At 45.0% G+C, this 15,190-nt stretch overlaps 1 protein-coding gene across 2 annotated transcripts in view; it reads right to left on the bottom strand.

Moving 5' to 3' along the window:
- The window catches only part of EPHB2 (EPH receptor B2), a 148,158-nt gene that overhangs the window by 92,865 nt on the left and 40,103 nt on the right, over window positions 1-15,190 (bottom strand). For both annotated transcript variants that reach the window (XM_061602144.1, XM_061602145.1), the window contains exon 3: window positions 11,000-11,684. In XM_061602144.1, the coding sequence (XP_061458128.1) occupies window positions 11,000-11,684 (685 nt within the window). The remainder of the gene's footprint in view (window positions 1-10,999; window positions 11,685-15,190) is intronic.

Here is a 15,190-nt window from a genome sequence, read left to right as displayed (position 1 = left end):
TTCTAAAAAAGCCGGGTGCTGGTACAACCTCAGCCTGCATCCTCTCCCTGATCCAAGAGAGGGGAAATATAAAACTGAACCCCAGGCCTTTGGTTTTATTCCAAGGCGAGCCTTGCGGTTTCTCCTTCAGCCACATGCCTGCAGAGTCTTTGCAGTTTGCTGCTCAGTAAATTTCCACTGCATCATTTTAACTCAGATTAAACACACACACACAGCCTAACCGAGTTAAGAATCTGCTTCTTACCCCATCCATCAGATTTGTAGGTAAAAACAATGGGTTATACCCAACAGTAGTCATAGCATAGCAGACCCATTTCAATCAATGAGCAGGCCCAAATTAGGTCCATTGATTTCAATGGGTCTGCTCTAAGAAAACTTAGTTGAACACAGCTCAGTGGCTGACCTTCTCTTCCATGCATTTCTACTTATACAAAAGGTAGCCATTGTGGTGCCTTCGTTGTGTTTTGAACTACAACTCCCACCAGCCTCAGCTAGTGCGGCCAATAGTCAGGGGCAATGTGAATTGTAGTCTAAAACATCTGGAGGACATCATGGTGGCCCAGCCTGACTTACACATTTTGAGGAAGGCTTCAGGCAGGGCTGTGCCAAAAATGGTGGCCTTCCCCTTCCCCCATTCTCCATCGCTTAGGAAGGTAAAAGATAGAGATAAATGGGGAGCGAAAATGTTTTCAAGAAGAGCCTTTGCTGCCAGAGGCAATATGCCTCTGAACACCAGTGGCTGGAAACTGCAGGAGGGGGGAGTGCTCTTGCGCTCAGGTCCTGCTTGTGGGCTTCCCTTTGGGGGCATCTGGGTGGCCACTGCAAGAACAGGATGGGCCACTGGCCTGATCCAGCAGCCAGGTTCTTCTTACATTCTTATTCATCTTTAATCACTTTAAAAGAGGATTACGCACATTCATGGAGGAGAAGGTTATCAATGGCTACTAGCCATGATGGCTATGTTCTCCCTCCACGGTCAGCAGCAGTGTGCCTCAGAATACCAGTTGCTGGGAATCACAAGTGGGGAGACTGCTCTTGTGCTCACCTCACACTTGTGGGCTTCCCATGGGCATCTGGCTGACCTCTGTGAGACAACTGGACTAGATGGGCCGTGGGCGTGATTGAGCAGGCTCTTCTTATGTTCTTAAGCTGCTGTAGGGCCCTGATCTGGAATGTGTTCCAATCCATATCAGAAGCCTTCAGGTGCCAAAAAATCCACTCCAGCTGCAATTTGCTCCCCAATTTGTTCAGTAATTTGCAGCAAGCAGAACCTCAAATTGGGCAAGACAGGATTATTTTGCCAGCAGGAAACTGGCATGGGGTTGGGGTGATTTGGGACAAGACACAAGTTCTGGATTGGGAGCCTGTGGCTGTTTGGGGGGTCAAAATAAAAGTGGCTAATTCAAACACCTAATACCCTGAACATGCCCAATCTCGGAAGCTAAGCAGGGTCAGGCCTGGTTAGTACTTGGATGAGAGACCGCATGGGAATACCGGGTGCTGTAGGCTTAGAGGAATGAATGAATGAATCTTTATTTTTACCCCGCCCTTTTTCCAAAACTGGAACTCAGGGCGGCTTACAAATAAAAACTACACATAGGTGAAAAACATACAAAAATATACAATTAAAATAGAAGGCAATGGTAAACCACCTCTTACCATGAAAACCCTATGAATATATCCAAAGAAGATTCATAGGGTTGCCATAAGTCGTAATTGACTTGAAGGCATATAACAACAATTCAAACAGACACAGGGTGACTAATGTTAATATGAGTTTTGTCCCTTAGCCTCCCAGCAATCCAAAGCAACTGAAAACAGAGTGGAAAGTTTAAGACTGCAGGGATCTCAGCATCAGCAATCTTGTAAGAAAACCAAAGCATGACTCACAACTAATAAATAAGAGTTCCAAGAGTCAGGGGGCTCGTGTGTGTGTGTGTGTGTTTTAATACCATTTAGTAACTTCTTACTGTTTCCAATGTATTTAACGGAGACTGTCTCTATTCTTTTTTTGTCGTTGCTCACTAATTGATGCTTTTCCCTCTCCCTTGCAAAAGTGGCATGTTCAGACTAGGGATGGAAAGATTTGTCAATTTCCGTTCTCTTCATTTCTAATTTTTCCAGTCTTAATTCAGTTCTCCATATCTCTGCAGCAATTTGGATTTTTTTAAAAAAATCCTCCTGAAAATCCTCCAGCATTTTAGTGCAAAGTTCTCCTAATAAACTCATTTTTGTATGCAGTGTTGACTAACGTATACAGTTTTGCAAGCCTCTTCTCATCATATTTGCATGTTATTTTCACTTATATGTTCATTTTTATGCACACTTTCACCTAATATATGCATTTTTGTGAACGTTTGGTTGGCAAACTGCATCGCAAACTTCAAATAAGTCAGAATTGTGAAGGATGGCTGTGTTTCAAGTTCTCTTGTTGTTTTGGAAATTGCAAATTTGATCAATTTAGATTGAAGTGCGAACTGAATCAAAATTCTCGTCCATCCCTAGTGCAGATAAAAGATGCCCTGCTAGAAACAGATTGTCACATGGTAGCAAAGAGGAACAGAAGGCCTTTGCCTTTTTAGGGGAAGTGAAAAGTTATTTGCTGCCATTTGCTAATCATGCATGGCGCTGCAGTGAGTTCCAGTGTCTGCAGAAGCTCGCCAGAATTGTCATTCCATCTAACAGTGAAATCAGGTGGTTGGGTGCTGACAGAAATTGAAACCAAAATGGGGTCACCAAAGGAGGTGTCAGCATACTTGGATGAACCCCAAGGTATGTGGAATTATAAAATAATACTAATACTAATAATAATAAAGTTGTAGCCAATGCTAGTCCTACTAAAAGCAGACTTATTTAATTTAATGGATATGACTAACATGGGTTCATTATTTTCATTGGGTCTACTCTGAGTAGCTCTTAGTTGATTACACCCAATATCACAAAATGCGAACTAAGTTGATTCACTTCAAAATTCAGACTGGATGAAATCCTTGAGCATTGTTAGTTTAGGGTGTGGGTTCCCAAACTCTTGTCTGTGGACTACCAGTGGTCTGCTAGCTTCATTGAGGTGATCCGCGGTCTATCTGTGGATTTGTAGTTGAAGACTGGAGATGACACATCCATCGCACTAAATGTTCATGTTTGATTCAAATTGTAATAGAATAAAATACAATGATGGATGAGAAATGAAAGATACAATGAAAATGCAATTAAAAATCGTACAGCATGTAACACAGCACATTACAGTTAGTACTACAGACAGAAAAATCATTAAGTGGTCTGCCAAGAGCGTTAGCAATATTCAAGTGGTCCTTGGGGGACAAAAACTGTGAACCGCTGATCTAGCTTAACCAAATATATAAAGGGGGGAGGCAGCAAGACTCCATATACTTTCAAAAATCATGAGGTAGGAATTTTCAGCAGATTCATCTTGCCCCAAAAGTGTGTCTGTTACTGTTCTGTTTTCTGTTTGGCTAGTAAAAATACAGGACACCCACCCCCTTTATTTATCACATTTCCACCTCTGCCTTCCTCCAAGGAAAACAGGGTTACATGCAGACACCCTCCTATTTTATTGACCTTGTGAGGTAGGTAAGGCCGAGAGATGGCCGCCACGTATTGATAGACCCATTCTCCATGAATCCTTTGGAGAAGGTGGGGCAGGGAATGCCTCCTATCGAAAACCCTAGAGAGCCTCTACCAGTCAGTGTAGAGTACACTAGTAGTTCCTCAACTCCCCCCACCCATGGGCTGCTTGAAAATTGCTGAGGGTCTTGGATGGACCACTTAATGATTTTTCGGGCTGTTGTAGCAATCAGGGCTGTGGAGTCGGTACACCAAACCTTCAACTCCGACTCCTCTATTTTTCTACTGTCTGACTCCAACTCCACCCAAAATTGCTTCTTGTCAATCAAAATTTATTTGGAAGTCGGAGTCGGTACATTTCTACCGACTCCGACTCCTCCCAAAATTGCTCCCGACTCCGACTCCACCCAAAATTGCTCCCGACCACGACTCCGACTCCGACAGCCCTGGTATTAATTGCAAACTTCTGTGCTACATGCTGTATGATTTTTAATTGTATTTGTATTGCTTCACTTATTTCTTATATATTGTATTCCCTAGAATTCGCAACACAATAAAATACAATATGAGAAGTAAGGGGAACCATTAATACAAATATTTGATGGAATGGGTGTGCCATCTCCCGTCTTCAAGCACCAATCCACAGGCATGTCGCAGACCCCCTGAATTAGTGGTCCACGGATAGCAGTTTGGGAACTTCTGGTGTAGCCAACACTGAACTAGATGGATGGATGGGCTGTCAGTATGGGTTGTCAGTATGACCAGTGTAACATGGAATTTGATCCTTGACAAGATTTAGGCTCAACCTGCCCCCATCAGCAAGCCTTCAGATGGAGCCCTCTCTTTCCTCCCTGGCCAGCTCTGTAGTGAGGTCCCCATAGTATTTTCTCTTACATGCACGCACAGGTACAGCACCTTAAGATATATCTCAGGCTCCCTCAAGTCCTAGTTTTCCCTTATTCTTCCAGGTCCAGCTGAGTTTGCTATGATTGTATTGAAGTTCACCTCCAAAGGCATGCCAGCCCATAAAGGAATTTGATTCAGTTCACATTTAAAGGCAAATCTATCAAATTTGCACTTTTGGAAATTCAGCCGTCCTTCAAAATTCCCAATTACCCACATTTTGTGACGCAGTCCTACAACCAACCAATGGGTTATATTCAGCCAAGTCCAACTCAGAGCAGGCCCACTGAAATTAAGGATCCAAAGTTAGGCACATCCATTAATTTCAGTAGGTGAACTCTGAACAGGACTAGCATCGAATACCACCCTATGTCCTCCTGTGCCATTCAAAGTTGCATAAAAGGAGGAGTGCAAATTGCCAAAATCTTTTCCTTCAATACAGCCATTGAAGGAAAGGAGTGCTGCTGTGAGCACACACACATACAGACATGCTTTGCATCCAGCCATTCTGGGTCTTTCCCCCCCCCGCCCCGGGACCCCTGCGTTGCAGCAAAGGTTCGGTCTCCGCCCGCCATTCTCAGTGGTGTCTCAACTACAATGCCAACAACAGAAGCAGCTCTTGTGTGTGTGTGTGTGTGTGTGTGTGTGCGTGCATGCGCGCATATACGTGCGTGCGTGCATGTGCACGCACACTAAGGCACACAAAAGCCTCTGCAGCTGTATGTTTGCAAACAAGGCAGGCGAGCCGGGAGAGGGCCTGAAAGCAGTAATTGTCTTTAATTAAAGGCGCTTGGAGCAATCTCAGGCATTGACAAAAGGATGCAGAGCGACTCCGGCAATCGGCGCTGCTGCAGCCGGGGCTCGCCGCCGGCTGGGAAGCAGAGCTGGGATGCCACCCCCACCCCAATGGGGCCCAGAGGGAAGAACATCCCGGCCTTTCGAGTGGGCATGGTCTCCCGAAGGCAGACCACCCCAGCACTCAGCAACACAGGGAGCTGCCTTAAACTGAGGCAGACTATTGGTCCAGCTAGCTCAGTGTTGCTTACACTGACTGACAGCGGCTCTCCAGATTTTCAGACTGGGGGTCTCTCTCAGTCGTACCTGGAGACGCCAGGGATTGAACCTGGGACTTTCTGCATGCAAAGCAGATGATCGACCACCAAGCTACAGCCCAACCCAGGTCACGTCCCTGACAAGTGACTGTCTTGGGGCCATTGTACATTCCTACTCAGAAATAAGCACCTGAACTTAGGCTGTAGTGAAAGCCTGAACCAGATACACACATACACACACACTGACATGATCAGAGTCATGGTGGTGGGTAACCCGAGGCCTGGGGCTCAAAGGTGTGGCCCCCCAGGCCTCTCCATCTGGCCTACAGGACTTTGCCCAGGCCACACCTCACCCCTTGCCAGTCTTGCTCCACGTCCTCCTCAAGTGCTTTTGCCTGGCTGATATGCGTCCTTGAACTCTGATGATGCCTCTTGTTTGTCTGGATGGAGGACAGAGAGGAGCGTGTGGATGTTGAGTGTGACAACTTCTGATTGTTGCATGGATGGAATTAGGGATGGGTTCCATACGACGGCTTCTGTTTAAGAGAACCAGTGTGGTGTAGTGGTTAGAGTGTTGGACTACGACCTGGGAGAGCAGGGTTCGAATCCCCACAGAGCCTGAAGCTCACTGGGTGACCTTGAGCCAGTCACTGCCTCTCAGCCTCAGAGGAAGGCATTGGTAAACCACTTCTGAATACCGCTTACCATGAAAACCCTGTTCGTAGGGTCGCCATAAGTCGGGATCGACTTCAAGGTAATCCATTCCATGGGCCGGTGCCATTTCAGAAGCATTCTGTCGAACTATAAAGGCAGTATCGAATTGAGTTTGCTGCTAGCCATTGCTTTTACTAATCCATTTTTTCCCTCGCAAAAAAAATTGATGTTTTGAAAGGAAATATCGATATTTTGAAATGGAATGTTGATAAATGCAAAGAAATATTGATAAAATTATTGTTCTTATTATTTTAGAGGCGGATTTCTTTTTTTAAAAAAAAATAATTTTCGTAAATCGCCTTGGAAAATTGCTACATAAAAATCTGATCCGCAATGATAGGGGAAAAAAGAATGCATGGAAAAATTTGGTACCAAATCTGAATTCGGTGGAATGCTAGCACATTCCTACCTGGAATGCAGCCAGCTGTATAAAGGTAAGCATCATGCTTGTCGCCCCATGCAACACTAGCATGTGAAGCCTTGGGAGGCTGCCCACTAGTGAATGCCACCCTCGGGCTGGAAAAGGTACCCCACCCTAACCCTAGCCTTGACATCTGGCATCTGGTTGCTTTCTGACAGCCAGTTCTAATGGCCGGTGACATTATGGCATGGTTATTCAGGACTTGGACTGAGGTTGCAACAACACAGAGTTGCCTCTCAAGAGACATTCAGACCAGTGAGTGCCAAAAATCTCCCCCAAAGTTTCCCTAGACCCCTTGTCCTGGTATTCCTAGTGCCAGGGATGGGCTCTGGAATGTTTAAATGGATTTATTTCATTAGACTACATAACAAACACACACCTCTTTCATCATGTGGTTTGTAGCATTGGCATCTTATCATCCAAGTACAATTCAAGAGGCTGATTTTAACCAGTTTGCAAGACTTGGGGTTGGATCAAGCTATGTTCGACCCATTGAAACTAATGGATTGAGTGAGCCATGCCCATTAATATGAATAAGTCCACTCTGAGTAGGACTAACTTTGGATACAACCCCTTGGAACAGGGCAGGAGACAAATGGAAATAAACGTGCATTCAGCAAATCTGACATTCTGGAGCCCCAGTGGGGCCTACCAAATATCCCTGCCTAATGCCAAATATCCCTGCCTCAGCTGCACCGATAAGCTGCTCCCACCTGACATGTCCTCAGAGTGACACATGGAACAGTGGGGGGTGGCTGCATTCTTCCTCCACAGTCAGAGGCAGGATGCCTCGGAATACAAATTGCTAAGAATCAGCAGTGGGCAGAGTTGCTGGTACATTCAGGCAGGCCCTCCCTTAGGCTGTGTGGGGCCCGGGGCAAAAGCATAGTTGGGGGGCCCCCACATTCTTCCTTATAAGAAAAAAACCCACCGCAGCCCAGCTTCTCATCGCCAAGAGCGGGGCCCCCCAAAGCGCAGGGCCCAGGGCAACTGCCCCCCTTCCCGGTGCCTAGGGGCGGCGCTGCATTCAGGTCCTCCTTGTGGGCTTCCCATTGGGGCATCTGGTTGGTCACTGTGAGAACAGGATGCTGGACCTGATGGGCCACTGGCCTGATCCTGCAGGGCTCTTCACACAAACTAAAGAGAATGGACCGGAAGTGTTTTGGGCACTTTGGATGACAAACTTTAGATCATCTTACTATCTCAAACGTGACGTCCACCTCGCACAAAAGTATGTGCCATGGAGCTAAATTTGGAATTGGCTTAGCAATTGGGACAAGAGAGGTAGCAGAAAAGGGATGTCTTGCCTGGTGATGGATTATTGCCACTTAGCTCGATTCAGACAGACAGATAGATAGATAGATAGATAGATAGATAGATAGATAGATAGATAGATAGATAGATAGATAGATAGATAGATAGATAGATAGATAGATAGATAGATAGATAGATAGATAGATAGATAGATAGATAGATAGATAGATAGATAGATAGATGAGTTGACTGAGATTTTTTTGATGGGGGTGTTAGCAGAAAGTGAACAACCAATCCTAACAAAAAGCAAACTGCCAGGCAAGAATTCTCAAATGACCAAATGAGTGGTTTAACAAACAGTCATGCAGAAATTCTTAAATGACCAAATGGGTAGTTTAACTATCAATCCCTCTTCCCAGGGAACACTGGGAATTGTAGCTCTGTGAGGGGAATAGGGGTCCCCTAACAATGCTCAGCACCTTCAACAAACCACAGTTTCCAGGATTCTTTGGAGGAAGCTATGACTGTTAAAGGGATATGAGAGTGCTTTAAATGTAAGGTGCAGATGCGGCCTCAGCATGACACATATTGCTACTTCTAGCTGAGAAGTGAGCCCCCAAACACCAGCCTTTCGTGCAATGTAGTCTGCCACACAATTCCTGACCCCCAACCTCTGGCCTCCTCCAATGAATGAGAGCAAGCGTTAGCAAAGGCACAGTTAGTTCACAAAGACCCCGGTTTGGAATGCAAAACTGCCCGGATTGTAACGTGCTAGTGTGCTACAGGCATCACTTCCCCCCGCCCCAAAAAATGTGTGACACAGCTCAAAGTGCAAAACAAAGTTGTTCAGATATATGCAAATAATTTGCTTTCACTTAAAGTCTGTCTTTGCTTTGTCCAAGCCTAGGATGCTAACCACAGCTCAGGCAAAGCTAGGCAGATGCCCTCCCAAAGGGCCACTCTGAACCAATGATCAAGGCTAGTGAAGGTCTGGAGCCTTGTGAAATCAAGAAGCTGTAGAATCTCTGTACTTGTCTTATCATGTTATTTGAAAAGGTTGGATTTATACAGGGATACCCCGCTTAACGTTGCTTCACTTAATGTCACCTCGCTGTAACGTATGCTCCATACGTCCCTATACCCCGCTTAACGTTTGCACCCTTCGCAATAACATACATTTTATTGGCATGACGCCACTGCCATCTAGTGGTGATTGCGTGCAGTACAAGTGAAGACAATTGCTTCACTTAAAGTTTATTTTCACTTAAAGTATGCTCTCCGGTCTCATTGCGAACGTTAAAGCAGGGTATGCCTGTACTTCTTAGTTGATTTTCATTTCACATTCTTGATGTCTAGAGGATATTTTGTTTAGTTGTTTACTGTGTTTATGATTAAATTTCCTTGTATTTTTGTAGCTGATTTTATATATATAATGCTTATTTTGATACCTGAGAGCATGCTCTACTTAATTGTCAAATATGTTTTATAAAATGTACAGATTCCCTGGTGGTAGTGGTTTTCATCTGCGTTTTATTTAAGATGTTTTAACCTATGTTGTAAACCACTTGGAGTTTTGTTTAAATATAAGTGGTATATAAATTGTCAAAATAAATAAATTGGCCTGACAAAGCGCAAGGAGGTTTTCTCAGCACGCATACTTTATGCAAAGGTCCTTTATATACTCTCTTAGTCTTCTCTCTAATCTCTATTCTTCTTGATCTTTTTCTCTGATGAAGAGGTCAAAATCCTTCCTCCAGAAGGCCTCCCTACATGTCTATTAAATATTCTTTGTGGAGGTGTTCGCTTTGCTTGGCCTACAGCAGGGTTGGGACCCTAATTTCATGCAGTTTGTAAGAAGAGAGAAGTGGGTATCAGAGAAAAAGAGAAAGTAGGTGTCCTGCCCACGTTTAGCTCTAGACCTGTCCACCAGTACCTTTGGACCCGCCCAACACCAGCCAGCAGACTTCCAACAGATTACCCTGGGAGAAAGCAATCTTCAACAGGAAAAAAAAAAGATTCCCCATCCCACTCTGTGCTGTGATTAGCGACCAGAATATGGATACAACACAGATAAAAGACTGAGGGGCTCTTACTAAAAAAAAAAAAAAGTGGTAATATTACATGGTGCAGGCCACATTATGAGTTTAGCTCTCGTCTTTCTTCTGCTTAGTCTTCTCCAAGGACACTCATAATTGCTGAGCCAATTTTGAATGGAGTTCCATGTCATTTGTCCATCATGAGGAAAAACAAAGTTCCTATTCCTTCCATTGTTCCAAGCTCCAACTGCTGAGCCACTTCTGAACTGAGATTTGTGGCATTTATCCATCACAAGGCAAGACAGAGAAACCTGTTCCTACCCAGTCCCTTGTTCCAAGCACTAACTACTGAACCAATTCTGAATCGAGCTAAGTGGCAATAATCCATCACCAGGCAAGACATCCCTTTTCTGCTACCTCTCTTGTCCCAATTGCTAAGCCAATTCCAAATTTAGCTCCATGGCACTCATCCATCACAAGACAAAATAGAGAATTCCCTTCCTACCCGCTTCCATTCTCCTAAGTGCTAACTGCTGAACCAATTCCAAATTGATTTAAGTTGATTCCATCTACCACAAGGCAAGCCAGAAAGTCCTCTTCCTGCCCCATTCCTTGTTGCAAGCACTAATTGCTGAACCAATTCCAAACTGAGTTACATAGCATTCATCCATCTTAAAGCAAGACAGAGAATCCCCTTCCTACCGTCTTCCCTTGTCCCAACGCCAACTGCTGAGAAAATTCTGAACGGAGCTAATGACATTCGTTCATCCCAAGACTAAACAGAAAGCCCCTTTCCTACTTCCTCTCTTGGCCCAATTGCTGAGTTACATGGCATTCATTCATCATAAGGTAAGATAGAGAATCCCGTTCCTACTCCTTTTTCCTTGTCCCAAGTGCTAATTGCTGAGCCAATTCCAAAAGAAGTTCTGTGGCATTTGTCTATCCAACGCAAGGTATAGAGTGTCCTTCCTACCCCCTTCCTGTGCCCTAGGGCCCCATTTACAGAAGTGCCAAACTCAATGAAGCTCACTTACCTCTGCAGACAGTCCCATTCTCCACCGACTCATAGCCAGGCTTGCACATGCAGCGCCCAATGGGAACCAGCCATTCCCCATCCCCATTACAGTACAACTTGATGGGTACATCCACCTCTTCGGCGTTGGGGATGCAAGTGCCCCGGGCCGCCACCAATGAAGTGCTCTCTGCTCCAGAGAGCGTCTCCTGAAAAATGGCTCCATTCTGGATTATGCGTGGGCACTTGCGGTAGAAGACGCGGACAGCAATCAAGGACATGCAGCCCCCATAGTCCTGGAAGGCCAGGTAAAAGCCGTTCTTGGAGACGGGCCCAAAGCTACGCACCTCTGTGTTGATTTTCATCACACGGCCCCCAAGATCCACCTGAGAGAAACTCTCATCAGCAGCAATAGTGTCCACCTTCACCCAGGGGTTCTCCATCCAGGTGGGGAATGTCTTGGTTGCCGCGTCGTAATCAGACTCATAATAGTAGAGGTTGAAAGTCTCCTTGCAGGATCCGGGAACATTAGGGATGCTACTGCAGTCCCTGACCGAGAACTTCATCTCCACGTGGATACGATGGGCCCCTCTCCTTCGAATGTACTTGGTCCTTAGCCAGTTATTCTGGCTGGATTCAAAGACATTGCATACCTGATAAGTCCGAATTGTGTTCATGTTTTCATCGTAGCCACTCACTTCTTCCCACTGTGGAAAGGAAACATGGAAAGTCACAGCTTGGCACACACAGCCCCAGAGGCATCAGGTAAACAGACAAGGCAGCATTGTTCCAGGGTTATAGGTGGGCTGGCACAAACCTTTGCAAGGGCAACACTAACTCCACTGCTCAAAATCCCTGTTTGCCAAATGTTGCCGGGCTGTATTCCTGGACTGTGTTTACAGAACTGCAAAGTTTTCGTTGATTGATTTATTTCTAAGAATGTTTATAAACCGCCAACTCATAACAAATATATCACGGCGATATACAAAGAAGTCAATACAAAGCATTGTAACATTCTCAACAAATAAAATGCAGAATGACCAATGTAGACTCAAATGAATTCTCTGAAACAGCTTGGTGAAACCAGAACATTTTCAGCAGGCGATGGAATATCAGGATTGTAGGTGCCTAGCTGGTTTCAATAAGTGCGTTGTTCCAAAATACTGGTGCCACTATGCTAAAAGCTTTGCTTTGCGTAGCAACTAAACTAACTGTGGGACAGCTGGGAGGGCTTCTATTGATGATTGCAATGATCTGTCTGGCATATAAGTGAAAATGCCGTCCTTCAGGTCCTAGTCCTTTATACACTAAAAGTAACATCTTTAACTTAGCTCACTGGTATACTGGCAGCCAGTACAAAGATTTCAACAAATAATATGCTGAAGGGCTTCTCCATCAGCTCTGCTGAAAGACCGGCAACTTTGGGCTGCTCCCCAAATTGGTCCATTCATGCTATTCACTACAAGATCTCAGTAACGAAGAATTAGGGCCTGAGCTTACTTTTTTCCTCCTCCCTCCCAGCCCCTTTTTTCTTTTTGTGCCATGTCTCTTTCACTGTGAGGGCAGGGACTGTCTTCTGATTGATATTTGTAACCCACTCTGGGAGCCTTTTTCAGTTGATGAGCAGGATAAAAATACCAAATTATTATTATTATTATTATTATTATTATTATTATTACTACTAATACTAATACTACTACTACTACAGAAAGACAATCTTCCAGACTTTTTTCCTTTCAAAATCCTGCTGCTCAAGGAAGAAAGAAACAGTATCTGTCTCTCCAAAAAGCCTGCTCCCCATCCAAACCCCTTATGGCAGGGAGCGGCAACCTGTCTGTCCAGGTTTTCCCGCTGGAAATGCTTTCATCCCTTTGCACCCCAGAGCTATTGGCCCTCAGGTGAGTTACTGCACGGCAGCAGAGCCAGGCTATCCCTGGGGATCCTCTGTGGACTGGATACAGGTCATGGTCTACTCTAATGCTTCCTGTGGGCATCTTCACAGCTTAAAAAATAAATAAAGGGAAAACCTAACTCTGGAGCCTAAAGTAGAATGAAAACAGCGTAGACAATACTGAGTTAGATCAACCAAGGCCGTGACTCAGTGTAAGGCAGCTTCCTGTGTCAGGGATTGAACTTGGACCTTCTGCATGCCTTGCATGTGCCTTTCCACTCAGCTATGGATGCTCCTAATGAACCCATGAAGCTGCCACGATCCATGTCACAGCAGTAGTCCACCTAGGCTCAGCACTGCAGACGTTGACTGGCAGCAGTTCTCCAGGGTTTCAGGCAAGAGCCTTTCCCAGCCCTACCGTGAGATGTAGGAGATTGAAACCGGGACCTTCTGCATGCAAAGCAGGTGCTCTGGCCACTACAGTTCCCAGAGCAGTTCCCAGGGAACAGGGCCAGAGGCAAAAGTGGGCAAAGCAAAGGGGGGAAGGCAGGGCCGTAGCTCAGGTCCCAGGTGCAATCCCCAATGGCATCTCCAGGTAGAGTGGGGGGGGGAAATCCCTGCCTGAAATCCTGGAGAGCTGCTGCCAGTCAGTGTAGACAATACTGAGCTAGATGGGACCAAAGGTCTGACTCAGTATAGAGGCAGCTTCCTATGTACCTAATGCAAGATTGCACCCAAAATGGCCATCACTGCTAGAGGCCGTTCCTGCATGCTGTGGGGCTACTAACCCCGCCACTCAAGGCCTAAGCCCATATTGCAGAGGTAGGGAGCCTCAGGCCTCTCTGTCTGATCCTCAGGACTCCCCTCTGGCCACACCCCTGCCCCCCAGGGCACATCTCTCACCAACTTTCCTTGGTACCCTCCTTGAGTGCTCTTGGCTGGCTGGAATGTGTCCACTTGAGCCAAAGCCAGCTATCTTCTACTAATGCACAATCGAGAGCATGCTTTAAGGCTCCCATGCTGGCAGGTAGGTGTGGCCGAAAACTGACTGCCTGGCAGGTGGAAGATTCCCCATCCCCGACTTCAGACGTGTCTGTCTCCAGCCTGAGAAACCACAGGCCTTCCCCTCCACCATTTCTGCCATGCTCGGCTGATCCGTACCTGAGGCTGATTCTTACCCATCAGTTGATGCCGCCTTCTCTTGGGAACTGGATCTCTGCAATTGTGTTGGTCAGTATTGGATTTTGAAAATTACAGTGCATGGTGAATGCAATGTGGTGCCCTGAACTGATGACACCTCAACGTGAAAATGCACTTTCTGGCTGGAGGGGAATATACATTTGGATGGCAGATGCTGGGCCCTGAAGAAGTCTCAGGGAATTAGCTGTTTGGCAAAGCTTTCCAGGCTATAGATGGATGAATCTGTCCATTACCATTTCTCTCACTTTTTCATTTGTTCCAGTCTTAATTTCAGTTCACCCCATTTCTTCAGCAGTTTGCATTTAAAAAAAAAAAAAAATCCTCATGAAAATCTGTCAGCATCTTGGTGCAAATTTCTGTTTATACGTATTTCTTGTTTGCAGTTTTATTTATGTTTTATTTTTATAATAATCATCATCCTTAATTTTACACCATGAATGTACAGAGTATCATGAACTAAACAGCACATACATTGCACCTGTTCTTGAACATTGTTACTCTAGTACACAAGACACTCCATTTCCCTATAAAAATATCATTTCATTGCCTGCCCTCTCTGACCCCTACCATATTGGTTAATTTTACTACATACACTACATCTCAAAAGTTTCATAATCCACGTCTCACAGTTAGATTCTCATTTCCTTTCATTTCATTTTTGACACTGTTGCAAGCAATTTTCCCTAATGCGCATTTCTGTATGTTATTTCCAATGATATGCACATTTATATGTACATTTCCCCTTAATATATGTGCTTTTTGTACACCCTGTAGAACTGCATCACAATGTTTGGGGAAGTGCAAATCTCAAAGGATAGCTGTGTTTTAAATTCACATATTGGTTTGAGACGCGCAAGTTAGGTAGTTTCTCATTAAAATAACGTTTCTCCTCTAACCCTAGTGGCAGGACAACTCTTCCCTTTGCTTTCCCTATAAAAGCGAATTACACAAATTCACAAAGGATAAGGTCTTTCAACAATCTTATTCTTGCAGCTTATTTGATTGAGCAGTCATCGGCCAGTTTTGTGAGTGCACAATATATTGCCTTTAATGTGCATTTGACTCTTCCACGCAGGTCTCTCGGTTCAAAATGGCAGGACGTGTACATATATTTGAATGAAT

Source organism: Rhineura floridana, chromosome 18 (genome assembly GCF_030035675.1).
Source record: "Rhineura floridana isolate rRhiFlo1 chromosome 18, rRhiFlo1.hap2, whole genome shotgun sequence".
NCBI classification, from domain to species: domain Eukaryota; kingdom Metazoa; phylum Chordata; class Lepidosauria; order Squamata; family Rhineuridae; genus Rhineura; species Rhineura floridana.
This window is presented reverse-complemented; position numbering and strand designations above follow the sequence as displayed.